This window comes from Cupressus sempervirens, chromosome 11 (assembly GCF_028749045.1).
Source record: "Cupressus sempervirens isolate cs-2001-9-10 chromosome 11, ASM2874904v1, whole genome shotgun sequence".
Classification (NCBI taxonomy): Eukaryota; Viridiplantae; Streptophyta; class Pinopsida; order Cupressales; family Cupressaceae; genus Cupressus; species Cupressus sempervirens.
This window is the reverse complement of record NC_143128.1, coordinates 250,220,944-250,236,720: the sequence shown is the minus strand read 5'-3', so window position 1 is coordinate 250,236,720 and position 15,777 is coordinate 250,220,944. Positions and strand designations below refer to the sequence as shown.

At 34.7% G+C, this 15,777-nt stretch overlaps 1 protein-coding gene across 1 annotated transcript in view; it reads left to right on the top strand.

The window, feature by feature from the left end:
• LOC149529090 (ABC transporter C family member 2-like) overlaps positions 1–15,777 on the top strand; it is a 167,619-nt gene that overhangs the window by 11,720 nt on the left and 140,122 nt on the right. The window contains 2 exon segments of the mRNA XM_089811398.1: positions 4,030–4,208; positions 6,639–6,678. Coding sequence (XP_089667524.1) covers positions 4,030–4,208; positions 6,639–6,678 — 219 coding nt within the window.

Sequence of the window (15,777 nt, the reverse complement as noted above, 5' to 3'; positions counted from 1 at the left end):
GTAATACCTTGAGATGAAAATCGCATATCATATGTAAAAGCATTTGGTTATCATTGAATAAATATATTGGCACTATTTTACATCAGCTATTTGAGTAGATTTGTTGCATAACAATTTCCTTTATTTAGCATTTTACTTTCAATAGTGTATTTAGTTTGCATGTCAAGTGTTTGACGAAATTTCACAGTTCAGTATTAGTGGTTTTTAGTGGCCTATTGGTAAGGGCCATTACAAAAAAAAAGGAAGTGACTCTCTCAAAAGGAAATTAAAGGGTAGAATGTTCCATTCAAGGAGGAGGTCCAATGGAGAGCAATTTGGGAAATATTGTATTCTCAAAGACAACAACAAAAAGTGGTGACTCAATTCTTATGAAAGGTGGTGATCCTATGCCAATTAAGTATGAAGGAGATCTCATTCCAAGCATTGAAGGATAATGCATCAATTGTCACCTTCTTCCATCAATCATTAACCCCTCAAGAAATCAAGCTAATAGTCAATCAACAAGATCAAGCAAATAATCATCAAGATTTTCACATCAGTTATTACCTCATCTTGGGATGAATAAATCCCATACATACCTCATTGTGAATGGGATGGAGTCCACCAAATTTGCCTATAGAAAGAGCACAGATTTCAAAAAAATGCTTCGACTGACCCAAAAATACTGACGAAGGCCAACGAGAGTTCTAAAAAATTCTATAATGGATCTAAAATCAGAATAAATCTTTGATGGCACAAAATTTGAGCCACATAAACTAAGGTACCCTAGACAAATCTGATCATAGTTGAAAAATTTGTTTTCGGCAATATCTTGACTGGCACTGAAAATATTGGAATTGGCCAAAACTCGGTGAAAAATTTGGCAATAAATTGGCACTTTTATCGAACATTTGAAAATATAAAATTTATTAAAACATTCTTAAAAACACACAAATACACAACAAATTTGTAAAAGATATAATAATTTGAGATATCCACCATATGTTATCAAAGTCTTGAGTTAATTAGTAATTCATACTATAGCAATTAAAAACGTATAGATTAACATAGTGATAGAATCATATAGCAAAAACCAAATTGATTTATAAATTGTGCTATGATAATAGAAACTAAATATTCAGTTATAAAAATAATAATTAATTTTTGTTGGTACAAAACAATTCACTAATTCTACATAGGTGAATGCAATAATACATTTGCCTAAAACAAGTATAATACTAAATATTTAAAAAAAAAATATTTTTCTTAAATCAATCACCATTATTAAAATACTTTAACATATAATATTGAATATTAATATATTGGCTAAAAATAGAATGAAATAAAAACAAATATTTGAATTCCTCATTATATTTCACGGTAGTTACCGATTCTAGTTTAAAAATGGAAGTACAAGACAATCCATTGCCGCTTCTCCAGCTGTCCGTCAAAAAGAAATTACTGTATTAAGCAGTTTTATATGACCGACTTATATAAAATTGCTTAATGCAGAAACAACTGATAGAAAATCGCTTGTACTGAATGTTTTCATTATATTGTAACATCCAAACTTTCAATAATGTAGCACACATGTTTCGTGTGTATTGTGCATTCAGCAAACCTGCAAATAAAAGAAATGGTACAAAGGATAGAATGTTAATTAAAATAGAATTCAATGTAATTCACCGACGCCTGGCAATGGCAGTCTGAGTCGACTCCTTTCTCAGCCCTATTTGCGCAGCCCGTTGCCCCTGATTTTTGTCAAACCCAAACTTAGCTGCGTGCTCGCGATTTTATGTTTTTTTATATATTTTAGGATTGACCTTTGAATGTTAATCTTACCAATTATATTGCACAATAAGGCGATTTTTTCTAAAAATATTGGTGTGATTTTTGCAAATATTCGGTGCCGAGTTTTAGAGTGTTTAAATTGTTGAGGGATTTGATACGTGATATATCTCGTTTTTGGTGAAATATTGCCGATTTTTTCATCCATGCATCTGATGACAACCCAGTTGAGATCTTGAAAAACCTGTCAAGAATCTGCAACTGTTTTGCAAACCAGCATGAATAAAGAGAGTTTCAAATGAAACCCTAGCCAACTGCAAAAAACTCAAAAAAATGCAAATAAGCTTAAAACAAAGCTGCAAGTACAATTGGGCATGCGAGTTGCAGAAAGCCATAGAGGGGTTAAATGGAGGCAGAACAAGCAGACCCACAAAAATGCTGCAAAATGATTTTTAATAGAAACTGTAGACGGTTCTATGAATAAATGGACTTGAACGGATTTATTTCAAGAAATAAAATTAAAGAACATAAGATTTCATAATGAAATTCCTCCAAAGTTAAATCCACTTAGCTTGCTACCTTATTTGTAAAACCTTTAGTAAGTTTTGTGCTTTATGAACTATTCATTATAGAGCCCCTTTAGTTTATCAACTGATAAGTAGGAGATATTTACTAGAACAAGCCAAATTGTGATATTGCTATTAGGACTCAGCTGTGTAGTTGAGTCAAACTCATTGACCATGTTTCATGACAAGTGCTTTATAACAACCCATCTTTTATGAGAATGCATGGAACACTTACCACTCATTACATTTAGATGATACTCATAGAGTTGAAATATTGGGCTATCGCGGGAGGTCACCTATCCTAATACAACTCCAATTCAAGGATGCTTAACCACGGAGTATGCTCCAAGGTTAAACCCTCTTAGCTTGCTGTCCCTTTTGCAAAACCTTTAGCAAGTGTTGTGCCTTATGAACCATTCATTGTAGAGCCCCTGTAGTTTATCAATCGATACGTAGGAGATATTTACCACAGCAAGTTGTGATTAGTCTTTTTAGTAGGCTTGCTAGAGCCTCATTGTGAGAAACTTGGGATACCATTTAAATACAATACAGAGAAATTTATGTGACCCACAGTACAAGAAACTAGATTTAAATACTGATATGGTACAAAAGCAGAAAAGTTTGCAAAATTGCTGCAACAGAGTGAAGGGGTAGTTCATTCCACTGAGAATTTACCATGCTGGTGACCAACTTTACTCTAAAATCCCAGAAATGAAGCAGCTGGGCTAGAAGAAGTAAAATGCAGTACCTCCCTTTCCTCATTACCTGAAAGACATGCTTGCCATCTTGTTTCTCTAATATTCTTCTCACTTCTGTTCCATCCAATGATGGGAGTTGTCTCCATCTCTCTCCTGCATTATCTTAAAAGGTTTTTCGTGGTACAAAAAGGGCAGTGGAGAAGCTGAAAATCACTTCTATTTCCTTCTCCATTGGAGTACTTTGTCAGTTTATTATCTATTGGTTTGACCTTGTTTCCTTTCCAATTTTTTTGAAAATGTTTGTCATAACTTAAGCTTGTTGTAATTTGCATGGATCCTTGTATGGCCAATCTATTTCTCCATCAAATATGTGTCAGGTCTATCTATTCTATTTAGTAATTTGTGTGTAATTTAATTTAAGTTATGATCTGTAAGCACGTTCAATGTGACCTCTTGCCAGTACTAGTTGCATGCTATCTAATGTATCTAGTTGAACAGATAAAGGTACTTACCAGAGAACACTTTTGTTGATTGATTGAACCATACTTCTAATTAAATCAGGAAATTTCTTCTGGCAAATAATGATGGAATGCACTTAGGAGCTCAGTTCAAACCACTGCAGTTATGCTTTCTAAGATACTTATTGTTATATTGGTAGGAATTAAGTTAATCAAGTATTACATTCACTGGTACTTTCTTTCCAGGAAGAATGTTTGATGTGCGCAGGAAAATTCAGCAGTTATTGCACAACTTTAATGTAGGCTTAAAATTTAAAACCAACTACAGAGATTTTGGAATTGTGCCCTATAAGAAGCCATTCTCTATGGTCATGTTCTCAAATGAGGGGGTGGATACTAAGAACCATAGGGTTTATTGCTTGATTTAAAATGTTGCCACTTGCAGCCTCTTAATGCTTTATTGTTCAATTTGAAATATGGATAGATTTGTTATCTGTTTTAATGACAAACAGGTTTCTTTTATGTCCTGTTGCAATCCAGGTTGTAACTTTGGTAGTTGAAAGTGTTGCTTGGTGCACTATGCTGGCTCTGTTGTACATTGAAACAAAAGTCTACGTAAGGGAGTTTCGCTGGTACATCCGTTTTGGAGTCATTTATGTTCTTGTTGGAGAAGCTGCACTATTCAAATTTATTCTCACTCTAAATAGTTACTATGACAGGTAAGAATTTTTCATCTTATTATTCTAGTTGGTTTTTCCTTTTTCAGTCAAGGACAATTTGCAGCAATTTTTTTTGAAGAGTAATTTAACTATGGAAGCAATATTGCCCTATTTGAAAGTTTGAACCAAGGAAAGTCTATTGTCCTTTTGCACTTTAATTTTTGGAAGAAATGATTTCCCATGTGTTAAATAAGAAAGAGAGTAGTCTAAGTTTCTTCATAGGAAGATAGGGCTTGGCATATGCCTCAGTTGTTATCTATAAACCATGGAAGTGGCTGCAAGTCTAAGAAAAAACCAAAATTTTCATGCTAACTGCTTGCAGAAATATGGTTCTTCAAAAAACACCATTCTCTATGCATACGGTGAATATTTTGAATGCTCAAAAACACTTGTTTTATAACTGTCTTGTAAGCTTGCAGTCCTATGTGATAATTAATTTTGTTATATTATCTCCTTTACATGCTAGTAAACAGATGAAGGAAACAACTAGAAATCTATATAATAGACTCCAACTCGTATAGTACTTGGCAAGCCTGAAATTTTTAACTAAGCAAAGACCTGGCAATTTGTCACAGATAAGAGCTTGGAAACTAAGAAAGTCCTAAAAATTTAAATCTCTTAAAGAAATAAATATACATTTTTTCATAAAATTCAGTTACAAAATGCATTAAATTAAAAATTGACATCTCGAAAGAGAAATTCCAAGGTTTTATAAAATATATATATGAAAGGCACATTTAAAACAGCATTTTACCTGCACTGACATTTTCACACATGTTTTTTTTTTGCATCTATTAAAATGCAAGAGTTAAACTTGTGAGAACTTGCTCAGCAAACAAACTAGAGAGTGCTTTGCAACTCAGAGAGTACTTTCAGAGTTTGCAAACTATGAACAAAACGATCCAAGCTATATGATCACAGAACTGTGGATCTTCTAATGTACGTGGTTAACATTCTGAGATCTCTAGAGTTCTTGTTTTGTAGCTGTTGTGCAAACTTACAGTTTGAAGATATCTAAGTAATTTTTCTATTTATATCTTTGTTGGACTCAAATAATACTTGGTAATTTAGACTTTGGCTAGCTTTCAATTCCACTTTTTAAAAACTCAATAAGGTTCCTTCTTGCAGATTTGTATAAGTGAAACTTTCATTCTGATTGTAGTTAGTCATGTGTATGGTAAATAATCACACTATAGTGCTCTTCCACTTGTGTTTCCTAGGATTGTAACTGCTTGCATCATTTTAAGCCTCACATTTACTATGAAATGTGTGTGGCATATGACATTGTTTCACGCAGATATGGCTCTTAACTGTTGAAAAGAACAAAATGGTTGATGTGCATCTGGTTTGATTGTGGCATTTATGATCGCTCTAAAACATATTGAGTCTTTGGTGGGAATAAGTGTATGGTTATTCTTCCAAGAAAATTTGAAGGGTAAAATGAATCAGGTAAGGTGTTAAATGATCATTATATGAAAAAATTAAACGGAGAAATCTATAATACTCAAATGGGAATGTTGACGAGACTTATACAATCAAGGATTTTATTTGCTTCAGTGTATGGTTCAGAATAATTATAAATCTTATAAGACATTTTGGCAGAGATAGATTAGTATATAGTGAAAGTAGAACTTTTTAAGGGAAACCAAGGATTTCAGAACCAAAATGAACAATATTAAGGTTGTGTGTGTCAATAAACAAGCTATTGCAGTGATGGAGTTTGCGGTGAGTGCAAATGTAGGTGGCCCCGGTTGCCTATTTTAAATTTGTTGGGAATTAGATGTAAACACCTGATGTTAAAGGGCCATCTCAAAAATCTAGAATCTTATGTCTAACTCTTGAATTTGATGTCCAATTAATGCATAATTATGCCTGGTGGGGATGCTTATAAGAAATCTTGGTTAGAATGGGCCACACAAGTTCAGAAGTGGGATAGAAAGTCAGAATTTAGAACTATCTGATAAAGAGTATTGAAGAAAATGAACCACAATACAGAGTTACAAACTTTAAAGATGGATGAATCTACATTGTCCACATATCTAAATAGATGACACTAAGACTCTTAACACAAGTTAATCTACACTAAAGATTGGAGAAAAAATTGCAAATCTCAATAGCTATCTGGGAGCGCTTGGGAGATATTCAATTTCATCCTTGTAGTACTGCTGTTGGAATTATCATTTCTTTATCTCAAAGTATGTTAGGCTTGCACCATATTATGTCTGCCTCTTTGTTTCAAGCCAATTCCATTCTATCAGTGTTTGTTGTTGCAGTTGTTTTACGATCTCTGATGATTAACTTATTTTTCCCAATGAAGTTTAGTATAGGAGGCAGTGGGTTGTGTGTGGAAGTTTGAGTTGGTATTTAGGATTTTGAAGAAGGGAAATTCATTCTAAAAATTACTTATTATGGATTTTTGTTAATTTGCAGGTCCATTCTATATTTGTATATCAGTGAGATCATATGCCAGGTCTGTGGTTTTATTCTTTGACACATCAAATAGGGCTTTAACATTGTGTTTATAATTCATATGGTTTAATTTGAGCATACATTTCTTAGGGCTCTAGTTAATGAAACTTGGCAATTCGAGGTTACAGTTTCCTTTTGACCAATAAAAGAGTTTCCTTTTGACAATTGCTAATTTGGTCCTGATCAACAATTTACCTGGCTTTGACCAAGAATTTAGTAAAAACTGAAATACTGCATCTTCTAAGTATTTTGGTTTTCTGTTGTGTACTACTATTTATATATGTTTGGGTTTTCTGTTGTGTACTACTATTTAGATATGTTTGTTTTGTTAAAGTTGTAGCTTCAGTCGGATTGATTTGGTCTGATATACATTATTGTTATTGATAAATCATCATTTCCCATATATACTTATCTTTGTTAAATAATATATATTATTGCATATACTATATATATTATAGTATATAATATATATATCATATATATATTGTTATACATATTACATAATAAATTATATATATGGTTATTTATATTACTATTATAAATAATATGTTAAACTAGTGATGATTAACTGTAAAGACATGTCATGTCTCTTCATGAGACATGTCTCTTCCTCTCATATTTTATAAGTCTTCAAGTTGCATTTGGAAAACAATCAATAAAAGTGTCAATTGTTAGTACATTTGCAGCAATCTTAGAAACCAATATGGTATCAGAGCCAACTGCAAATGAAAGAGGAAAGATGAACAGTTTATGGTGATTCTTGTCAATCTCTGTCATTACCTACTGTTGACCAAAGTGACAATTAGTGTGGAGGGACAATGCATTTGACTGTTCCGTATAAAAAGTGGGAAGAGCAGAATAAAGACATTTTCTCACCATCATGTGAGGATTTCTTAGACGGGTCAAAGGCCTCACTGCTAAATAGCAGAATACATATCGGACTCTATGTACTCACAGATGCAAAACAGGCTTGACAAAGTAAAGTAGATGATTATGCACAGGTCATACATATAATAGAGATTTTATACTTGAATACAATATCACCATAAACTAGGCACATAAATCCTTTGTTAGCCCACGATACATTAGCAACCAGACAGCTCTCATACCATGTAAGCTGCTTCTCAGCAGCTGATATAGAAGCACCCTCACAGCTCTCACATACACCATTGCAAATACTCTTCAATTATGCTTGCCTTCAGCATACATGAAAAATCAAATGAAAACTGACCAAGTCATCATACGGCATGATAGATAAAGAGTCCATTGTTGATAGCTGAAGCGTCACCACCATTGAAAAGACATCACAAGAAACAAAGGGACTCCCATGAAAGTAACCACTGATAGTTAAGCGCTTGGCCATGAGATGTGATGGTATCCAATCTTGAACGGAATTCATGAAACATGAACCAATGAAGAGCCCCACAATGATGCCAAGTAATAACAGTCGCATATGATGCCAAGTAATAATAGATACACACGGTGCCAAGTAATAACAGATATGGTACCATGTCACCATTTTGTCAGCGGACAATAGGAGATTAATAAAGGAGTTACCTGATGATAATAATGAACCAGTTGCATAAGGAAGTCCATAAAAGTCCTCAATTTTGCAACTATGTATTCACTCAACTCTGCGGATCTTACGACAAATGCACGACCATCCTTTCCTTGTGGCCTCGTTCATTTTTTGAGGAGGCGATAGCATAATTTGTTTAACTCCACACAAACGATCACAGGGAGAACGGGGAAGACTTCTCCACATTTGAATATAATAACATTATGAAAGAGAAGCAATTGTTACGGGAGACCCTTCATTGGTCTGACCTGTCAACGTAGAACCGACCTGGTATAATAACATATCGCAGACACCAATGAAATATATAAAAATATTTGAAAAATGTCATTGAGCCACAGGAGGGATGTACATACCTTTAATAAGAAATGGATCGAACCACGATGCAGTAAGAACACAGACCCATGATAGGGTGATGTGGATTGAGTAGCCTCAGATCCCAAGAAAGTGTGTGTTCCATTCATTGTATGTATCCACGTCAGCCACCGAAGAATACATTTGTTTATTTGTTTCAAGTTTTCACGCAAAAAGGACCTACCACTAGTGCCAGCACCGTATTAGACTAGGAGAATGGAAGTAAGGTGGAGTATTGCAGACCATGGAAGACATTGAGTGTGATGACCAAGGTGGGTCAATTTGTAGGACAACGGCAATTCAATAGAATTCAATAGGTTCTTACACTAGAAATGAGATGGGTCACAACTATTACAATTTTTTGTTATGTAATTTTACGCACTCTAAAGATGGGAACAATAAATATTAATCATTATAGCTATGTGTTATATCTGAATCTCTGATTTAAATTGACACAATTCATAAGTTGTAAGTTGGTCAAGACATTGATGATTTATATCAGCTGGCACAAAGAAAGACTAAACATGATAAATTAAGGGAGCACCATATAAGGAAGAAGTGTGCAACGAATAAGATTTAAAAAAAGGAAGTTGTGCATATATATATATCTTGAGTTTAAATTCTGAAATATATCTAAGCATGGTGATTAAGAGAAAATGAGAATGAGTAGTGAGCAGATGTTAGGAGAAATAAGACCATCACACACAATAGAAAGGTCTTACATCGTGAAGGATGTTATTGACTACTTGTTCCAAAATATTGAGATGAGTATTTTTTATTATTATATTTTGAGAATTACCTTTATTTACTTCTTGTAGTCTTTCTCTTATCTCTATATATGCTATAAAAGCTACGTGCCTTGATCTTTTCTTTGAGAATGTTATTACAGGAAGAGAAAGATAGAAACTCAGAGGGAGACTGACATTTGAGGTAATCTTAAAAGAGAGGGAGCATATAGAGGATATGATTCAGTCAACCTTTGATGATCTTGATTATATTAATTCAGAGGGAGTAAATCATGTTGTGATAGATTCGCTAATGATATAAATTTGGAATACACAGATTGCAAGATGTGCATAATATAGGTTTATTCAAAAGATCAAACAAATACCTGTGCATGAACAAAGGAAATTTGAGTTGTTGTGAGACATTAATGAAGCTTCTAAGAATTCATTTGAACCATCTACGAGTCTCTCTTTGATGAATGAAACTCGATGTATGAGTTGTAGATTCTTACATGTGGCACAATCATACTCAATCAAGATATTAGCGTATTTTGGATGAGCTAAGAAAATTAAGCTAAATGAATGTTTGGACCTTCAATGGACAAAAAACGCAAATTGGAACTTAGAAAGGAGTTTTCATATTTGATACAAAATTGTTCAATAGTATAAGAATGAGTGGAAATTTTACATTGTGGGGGGAATAATAGTCAATGTTCCATTCCCACTTGAACCTTATTTAGAGGGGAGATGTTCCATCCTCAAATAATCTAAGAAGGAAATTTATGGATCTTCATGTGCAAATAAGTATTCTTATCGTTTTCATTTATCTACTCTTTGTAGTCTCTCTCTTATTTGTAATTCTATACATACTTTAAGGGTTATTTTCCTTGATTTTTTCCTTTATGGTTGAGGATATTCTTACAGGAAAAGAAGGTTGGTACTTTACATAATGCTACTTAATATTGTGTAGACTCAATCTAATGATAGTAGCTCTAAAGACCTTGATGATCAAGATGGATAAAATGAGGCTCTTGAAGCAAACATCTTTGATGATCGAGATTATGAGATTCTTCTACATTAAGAGGGAGTATGACACTTCTTCTAAAGCAACGAAGGAGCGTAGAAGATTGATACTCAGAGGGAGTCTAAAAATATATGTATGTGACTGCATGATTTTGATGGGCCTACCTCTATATACATCATGAGGAAATAACAACTTATCACTGAAAGTTGAAATATTAATATCAGATTCAGAGAGAGTTTGAGAGGCATCCTAGGGTGAAGAGAGTCTCAAAGGGAGTAACTATAGGACGTGACTTTCCAGGATCATTGTTCAAAGGGAGAAATTTTGAGATGCAATCCTTTGTGGATGATATCTTCTCTATGAGAAGTTCTAAGTGAAATTCTTTGTAATGTGCTCTCCTCTATGAGAGAGAAGTCTGAGGTGAAAACCTTTGTTCCACTCTCTAGTAGCAGCTATGGTGGGTCCACCCTCTGACTTGGTTCATGGTGGATATCATGTGAGGTACTACATGATGCTATTGTGATTATGTCATGAAAGGTGACGATCTTTCATTGATGTGTATATTTAGAGGGGAGCTATTGAAAGGTGACAATCTTATCAATAGCTAGATCTATTATCATAGCATACTACATTAAGTTGTCCTCTCGGAGTGCCGGAAGTCATGATAACGAATAGAAGATAACTATTGTAAGGTGACGACTTTATCAATAGTTGATCTATCTCCTAACACCAAAATGTGTTGGAGCAAGTGTTATCATGGTTCTTTGGGTCGGATTTTGCCGGACATCTTGATAACCAACTTATAATGGTTCTTTGGGCTGGATTTTGCCAGACACCTTGATAATCAACTCATACATGGTTCATCGGGCCAGATTTTGCCGAACACCATGAAAATCAAGTGTTATGGTTCTTCAAGCCAGATCTTGCCAGACACCATAACTTAAATCTATCATAGACCACACTTAAAGTGGTGTTCAAATCTTGTATTATAATTCCCTAAATTCTTTTTGCTAAAGGAGTGTTGAGAAATTTGGCGTTATAGTGAATTAAATATCATATTGATTCAATATCTCTTCATATACTTGAGGGCATAATGTGTTCTACATATCCTCCCTAGCTAAGAGGAAGTGTTAAAGTTGTAGCTTCAATCGGATTGATTCAATTTGATTGTTATTGATAAATCATCATTTCCTATATATACTTATCTTTGTTAAATAATATATATTATTGTATATACAATATATATCATATATATTATATTATATATATTATATTATATATATTATATCATATATATTTTATATATTATAGTATATAATATTGTTGGTGAACGGATTGTTTTCCCTCTAAAAGTTAAATAACTTAAAATACGCCCAAGTAGGAAATCAATGATGCTCATGATAGTTGGGTAAACGTTCTATTAACCGTTTCCATCTGAATTTTAAAGGTACAACTCCCTTTGATGGATTATCAATGAATTTAACTTAACAATAAATAAACATGTGTATGCACTTTTACCAAAAAGTGCTTAAGGATCTCTCACGTACTCTTGGGTACGGAGGTATAATACATAATTTTCAGAAATGGGAAGTAACTGAAAAAGCACAAAGTCTCTTCAAACCGAGCAAAACTTAGGAAAAACTAAATTTCTTCAACAACATGAATAAAATAAAAACTGAAAGATCAGGTGCAGCAATTTAAGATAGCAATCAATGTTATCAATAATCAACATAACAGTTCGCAAAGTAACTGTAAGCAACTAAGTTCAAACTCAAAGTCTTGCACTATAATGAGTACTGATAAATATATCAATGTATATTTCTAAGCACAAACTCTGGAAAGAAACAACATTCACATAATACCCTTACTTTTGATCGATCACTATTCAAAAAACCTTCAAATACTACTACTAAAATTGTCTTGTATCTGCTTAAAAGCTAACCCTTTATTAGTTTTATGCCCCAGCATATATAGTTTTTAAAAATCCGATAGGCCTCTATCACAACCCAGCCGTTTTGGTTACAAACGGTTATCGAGCATAAACAATTTTGAAAACAAGAAACTAAAAAGCAACTGTTTGCAACTAAAATTCTTCGCCAAGCTTACCATCATCCGCAATGGTTTGCTTTACTAGTTTCCAGCTCCGGAAAGCGCTCGTGAATTCCTGGACTGCGTGAGAGTACAGATTCTTTAGGCTGAGCAGCCTTGACCTTCAAGCATCTTTCTACCATCTCAGTTCTTTGATTCTCCTGCTTTGCTTAGGCATGAGCTCCCTGTTTAGATACAACATTGATTCTACGTTAGCCACGGTAGTAAATCCTAAGGAGTAGGGCTATCGCTATCTCTGATCTTAAACATGGTGTCATGAAATCTCTTTGTCAAGGTCTCCGAATTTGTGCTCCTGTCATCGAACTATAAAATGCTAGTAGGATTTATTATTTGCATGTCTTTTAGTATCTCTTTATGCATCTCGGTGACCTCATGCTCAACTGCACACATCTCTCCTATAACAGTCTTATAAAGAGATTCTTTCCAAGTCATATTACTTTTTAAAATGAAGAGCATGCAAGGATCTACAACCTTCATAGGATTTTCATTTAGGAATTTTATTACACCATACTTCTCTACCTTCATGCACTTGGAAAACAACCACTTGGCATTGGCTTTGGTTTGCTTCCCACACAGGAATGACAGTCTGGACTTCCCCTAGTAACACTTCTCCTTCTGCATATTTAGTGGTGAAATCCGAAATAATTTTACCTCCTTCCTTCGCAACAGATCCAATCCATTCATTCATTGCCTCTAAAAGCAGTCTCCCCCTTTGCATATGTCTGACTAAATGTTGACTGTCGGAGGAGTTGGGCTCGAAAGATTGTGGTACCTGGATCAAGGTGAGAGCACCAATTTTCATCGAAGAATCAATATATTCAGCCATGGTGATGACCAATTTCTTCTGTTCCTTCTTTTCTTTGCTATCCTTTTCTGATTGACTCAACATATGGTTAACTGAGAACTTGAAGATATGTTTGCTGGTGTCCTTGGTAAGAGTTGCCAAATCCATAGTAGTAACCTTAAAGTCTTCAGCTTCCACCTCACCTAAACCCTCTTTTTGCTCGTGTGTGGCCACTTCTGTTGTCACCTTCCCTATGATAGGATCCTTATTCAAACGTGCATCGTTTTTTATCTTTTTATTCTTTGGAGTACAAGCGGCATACTTGGTGACTATGTCTTTGACAGGAATAGACACCAGCTGGAAGCTACACTTTTTATTCACGAAATTAGACAACTAGGGCGGGATGGTACTGGCAAATGTTATTCCTTGGTTGGTTCTAGGAGGAGTCATGAAGCTGGACTGAACTACATTCGTGGTCCTTATCACTTCTGCATCCAATTCTTGATAGTTCGACAGAGCAAGATCTTCTCCTTTGTTTTGTTCTTGGTCCATTGTGTTAATCTCTTGAACTGTATCTTGAGCGGGCGTTGTAGACCTGGTTTTAGACCTAGTTATGGGAGTCGTCAATCGATTCGGTGGTACTACTTTCTTTCTCTTAGCTGTTAAAAACAACCTGCAACATCGGATGGCAGTGGGATGTCAGAAGTTAAAGATTCAGAGAAAGAAACCGTCTATGTGGGTTTTGCAATTTGTTTCTCACTGAGTGACTTCATACTTTTCCTTCTTAACCAATTATCGGTGCAAGCCAATATGGATCTAGTCCTGAGGCTTATGTCATCTTCCTCATCTCTGTTCTAATCAACTTCGAGTTGAGCTTGTTCATTCACTTCTTCCCAACCCGGTTCAACAACTTCTGAACTATCTTAAGTCATTCCTTCTGGTTTGAACTTCAGTTTCAATGAGGTGATCTAGGAGAATGTTAACCTTGAGTGATCTCTTTTTATGACCCCACGTTCGCTTTTGCAATCTTCCTACAAGTCTTTGAGGTGAGGTACTGGTTGAAATTTGTCTTTTATGCCGAGTACTAGTCTTGCAAACCTTTTGTTAGCAAAATCTCTCCTCCCTTGATAGAACCCAAAATTGAAGTTCAACAGGTCGCATCCGATTGTAGAAGCATTAATCATTGTATTATAGGCTAGAGAGCCAAGCTTAATGGGGAAAACAAACTCCCACCTCTCTCTTCAGGAAAGCTGTCTTGAATTACTTAGAACATTTGTCTGCATATTTCAGCTATGACAAAACAATCCAGAGCGTATCGAGGCAACTCAATGGGTTCTTCTTCAAATCCTCCTACTCTCAAATAGGTGAACCTAGGGAATTGGATGTAGAAACTTCCATAAGTTTGAATCAATCTTTGAGCCTTCGTGGATATCCTTTGCATAGGTGCTTTCACAAGACTAAGATGTACATTTCCTAGAAAAACATCATTTACTCTTCTAAAATCTTCTAATACTCTATCTTTCCTTACTAAGGGACAATATTGATATATTGTTATATCCTCACTCCAAGGCTCATGAGGGATAGAGGTAAGATCACTCGCACATGCAAGGCAATAAGTCATATAAGAAGACATAAAACTTTTCTTTAGAGGCCTATGAGTGTTTGAGTTGACTTTTAATGAACTGGCTATCAATTCAACCCAGTCTAGAAATTGCTTAGCAGTTAGAACAATATCTATAAAATGAGACATCCACTCTTCGAAAATCAAAACATCAGCTGACCCCTTAGCTTGGTGCAATAAAATTATCAAGTTGTGTATATGGGGTTTTATATGATCCTTAGTAATTATTTTGGGTAGTCTTGAACCTCCCCCATAAAACGTTTCCGTCCACTTCCTAGCCATTTGGTTACGACATTTTGAAGGATTTTCTTGGTATTGAACCAACGACTGGCTAGGGCGAAATTGGCAAAGGCACATTGTGGCAACTTTAAGACAGACAAGATGGTTTCTTTGGTAATAGACAACATGGGTTCCCCATTTTTACTTGGTATGCTTCTGGTTTTCGTATCATAATGGTCTACACAAAACTGGAGTAATTCTGGGCTTAGAAATGTGGGAGGGAAAGTGGTTGTTTTAAGGAGACCACTCGTTAGGACTTCCAGATATTCTTTAACTTCAGCTTGGTCTAGGAATTTTTCTTGTAATTAATCAACGTCACCCCCCATTAAATCAGTATCAAAAAGTACAGGCTTCTTGCACTCAAGACTAGAGGCATTTCCAAAAAAATGCATGACAAACTTCATTTTAACAGGAAAACAAATTTTCCAAACCTTTCTCTCGAAAGAAAAATGACAATACAGAAGAGGAAAGGAGAGATTTTTCAACTCTCACCTGTAATCCGCAAAAAAAATCAAAACAGTTCCTACTTTTCCAGCTGCTCAATTCTCGATTTACCATGGAGTAGAATGAAAACAAATGAGTCTTAGACTTGGTTTTTAAAAAGAGGTTAGCATATTGGAGAAAGTAT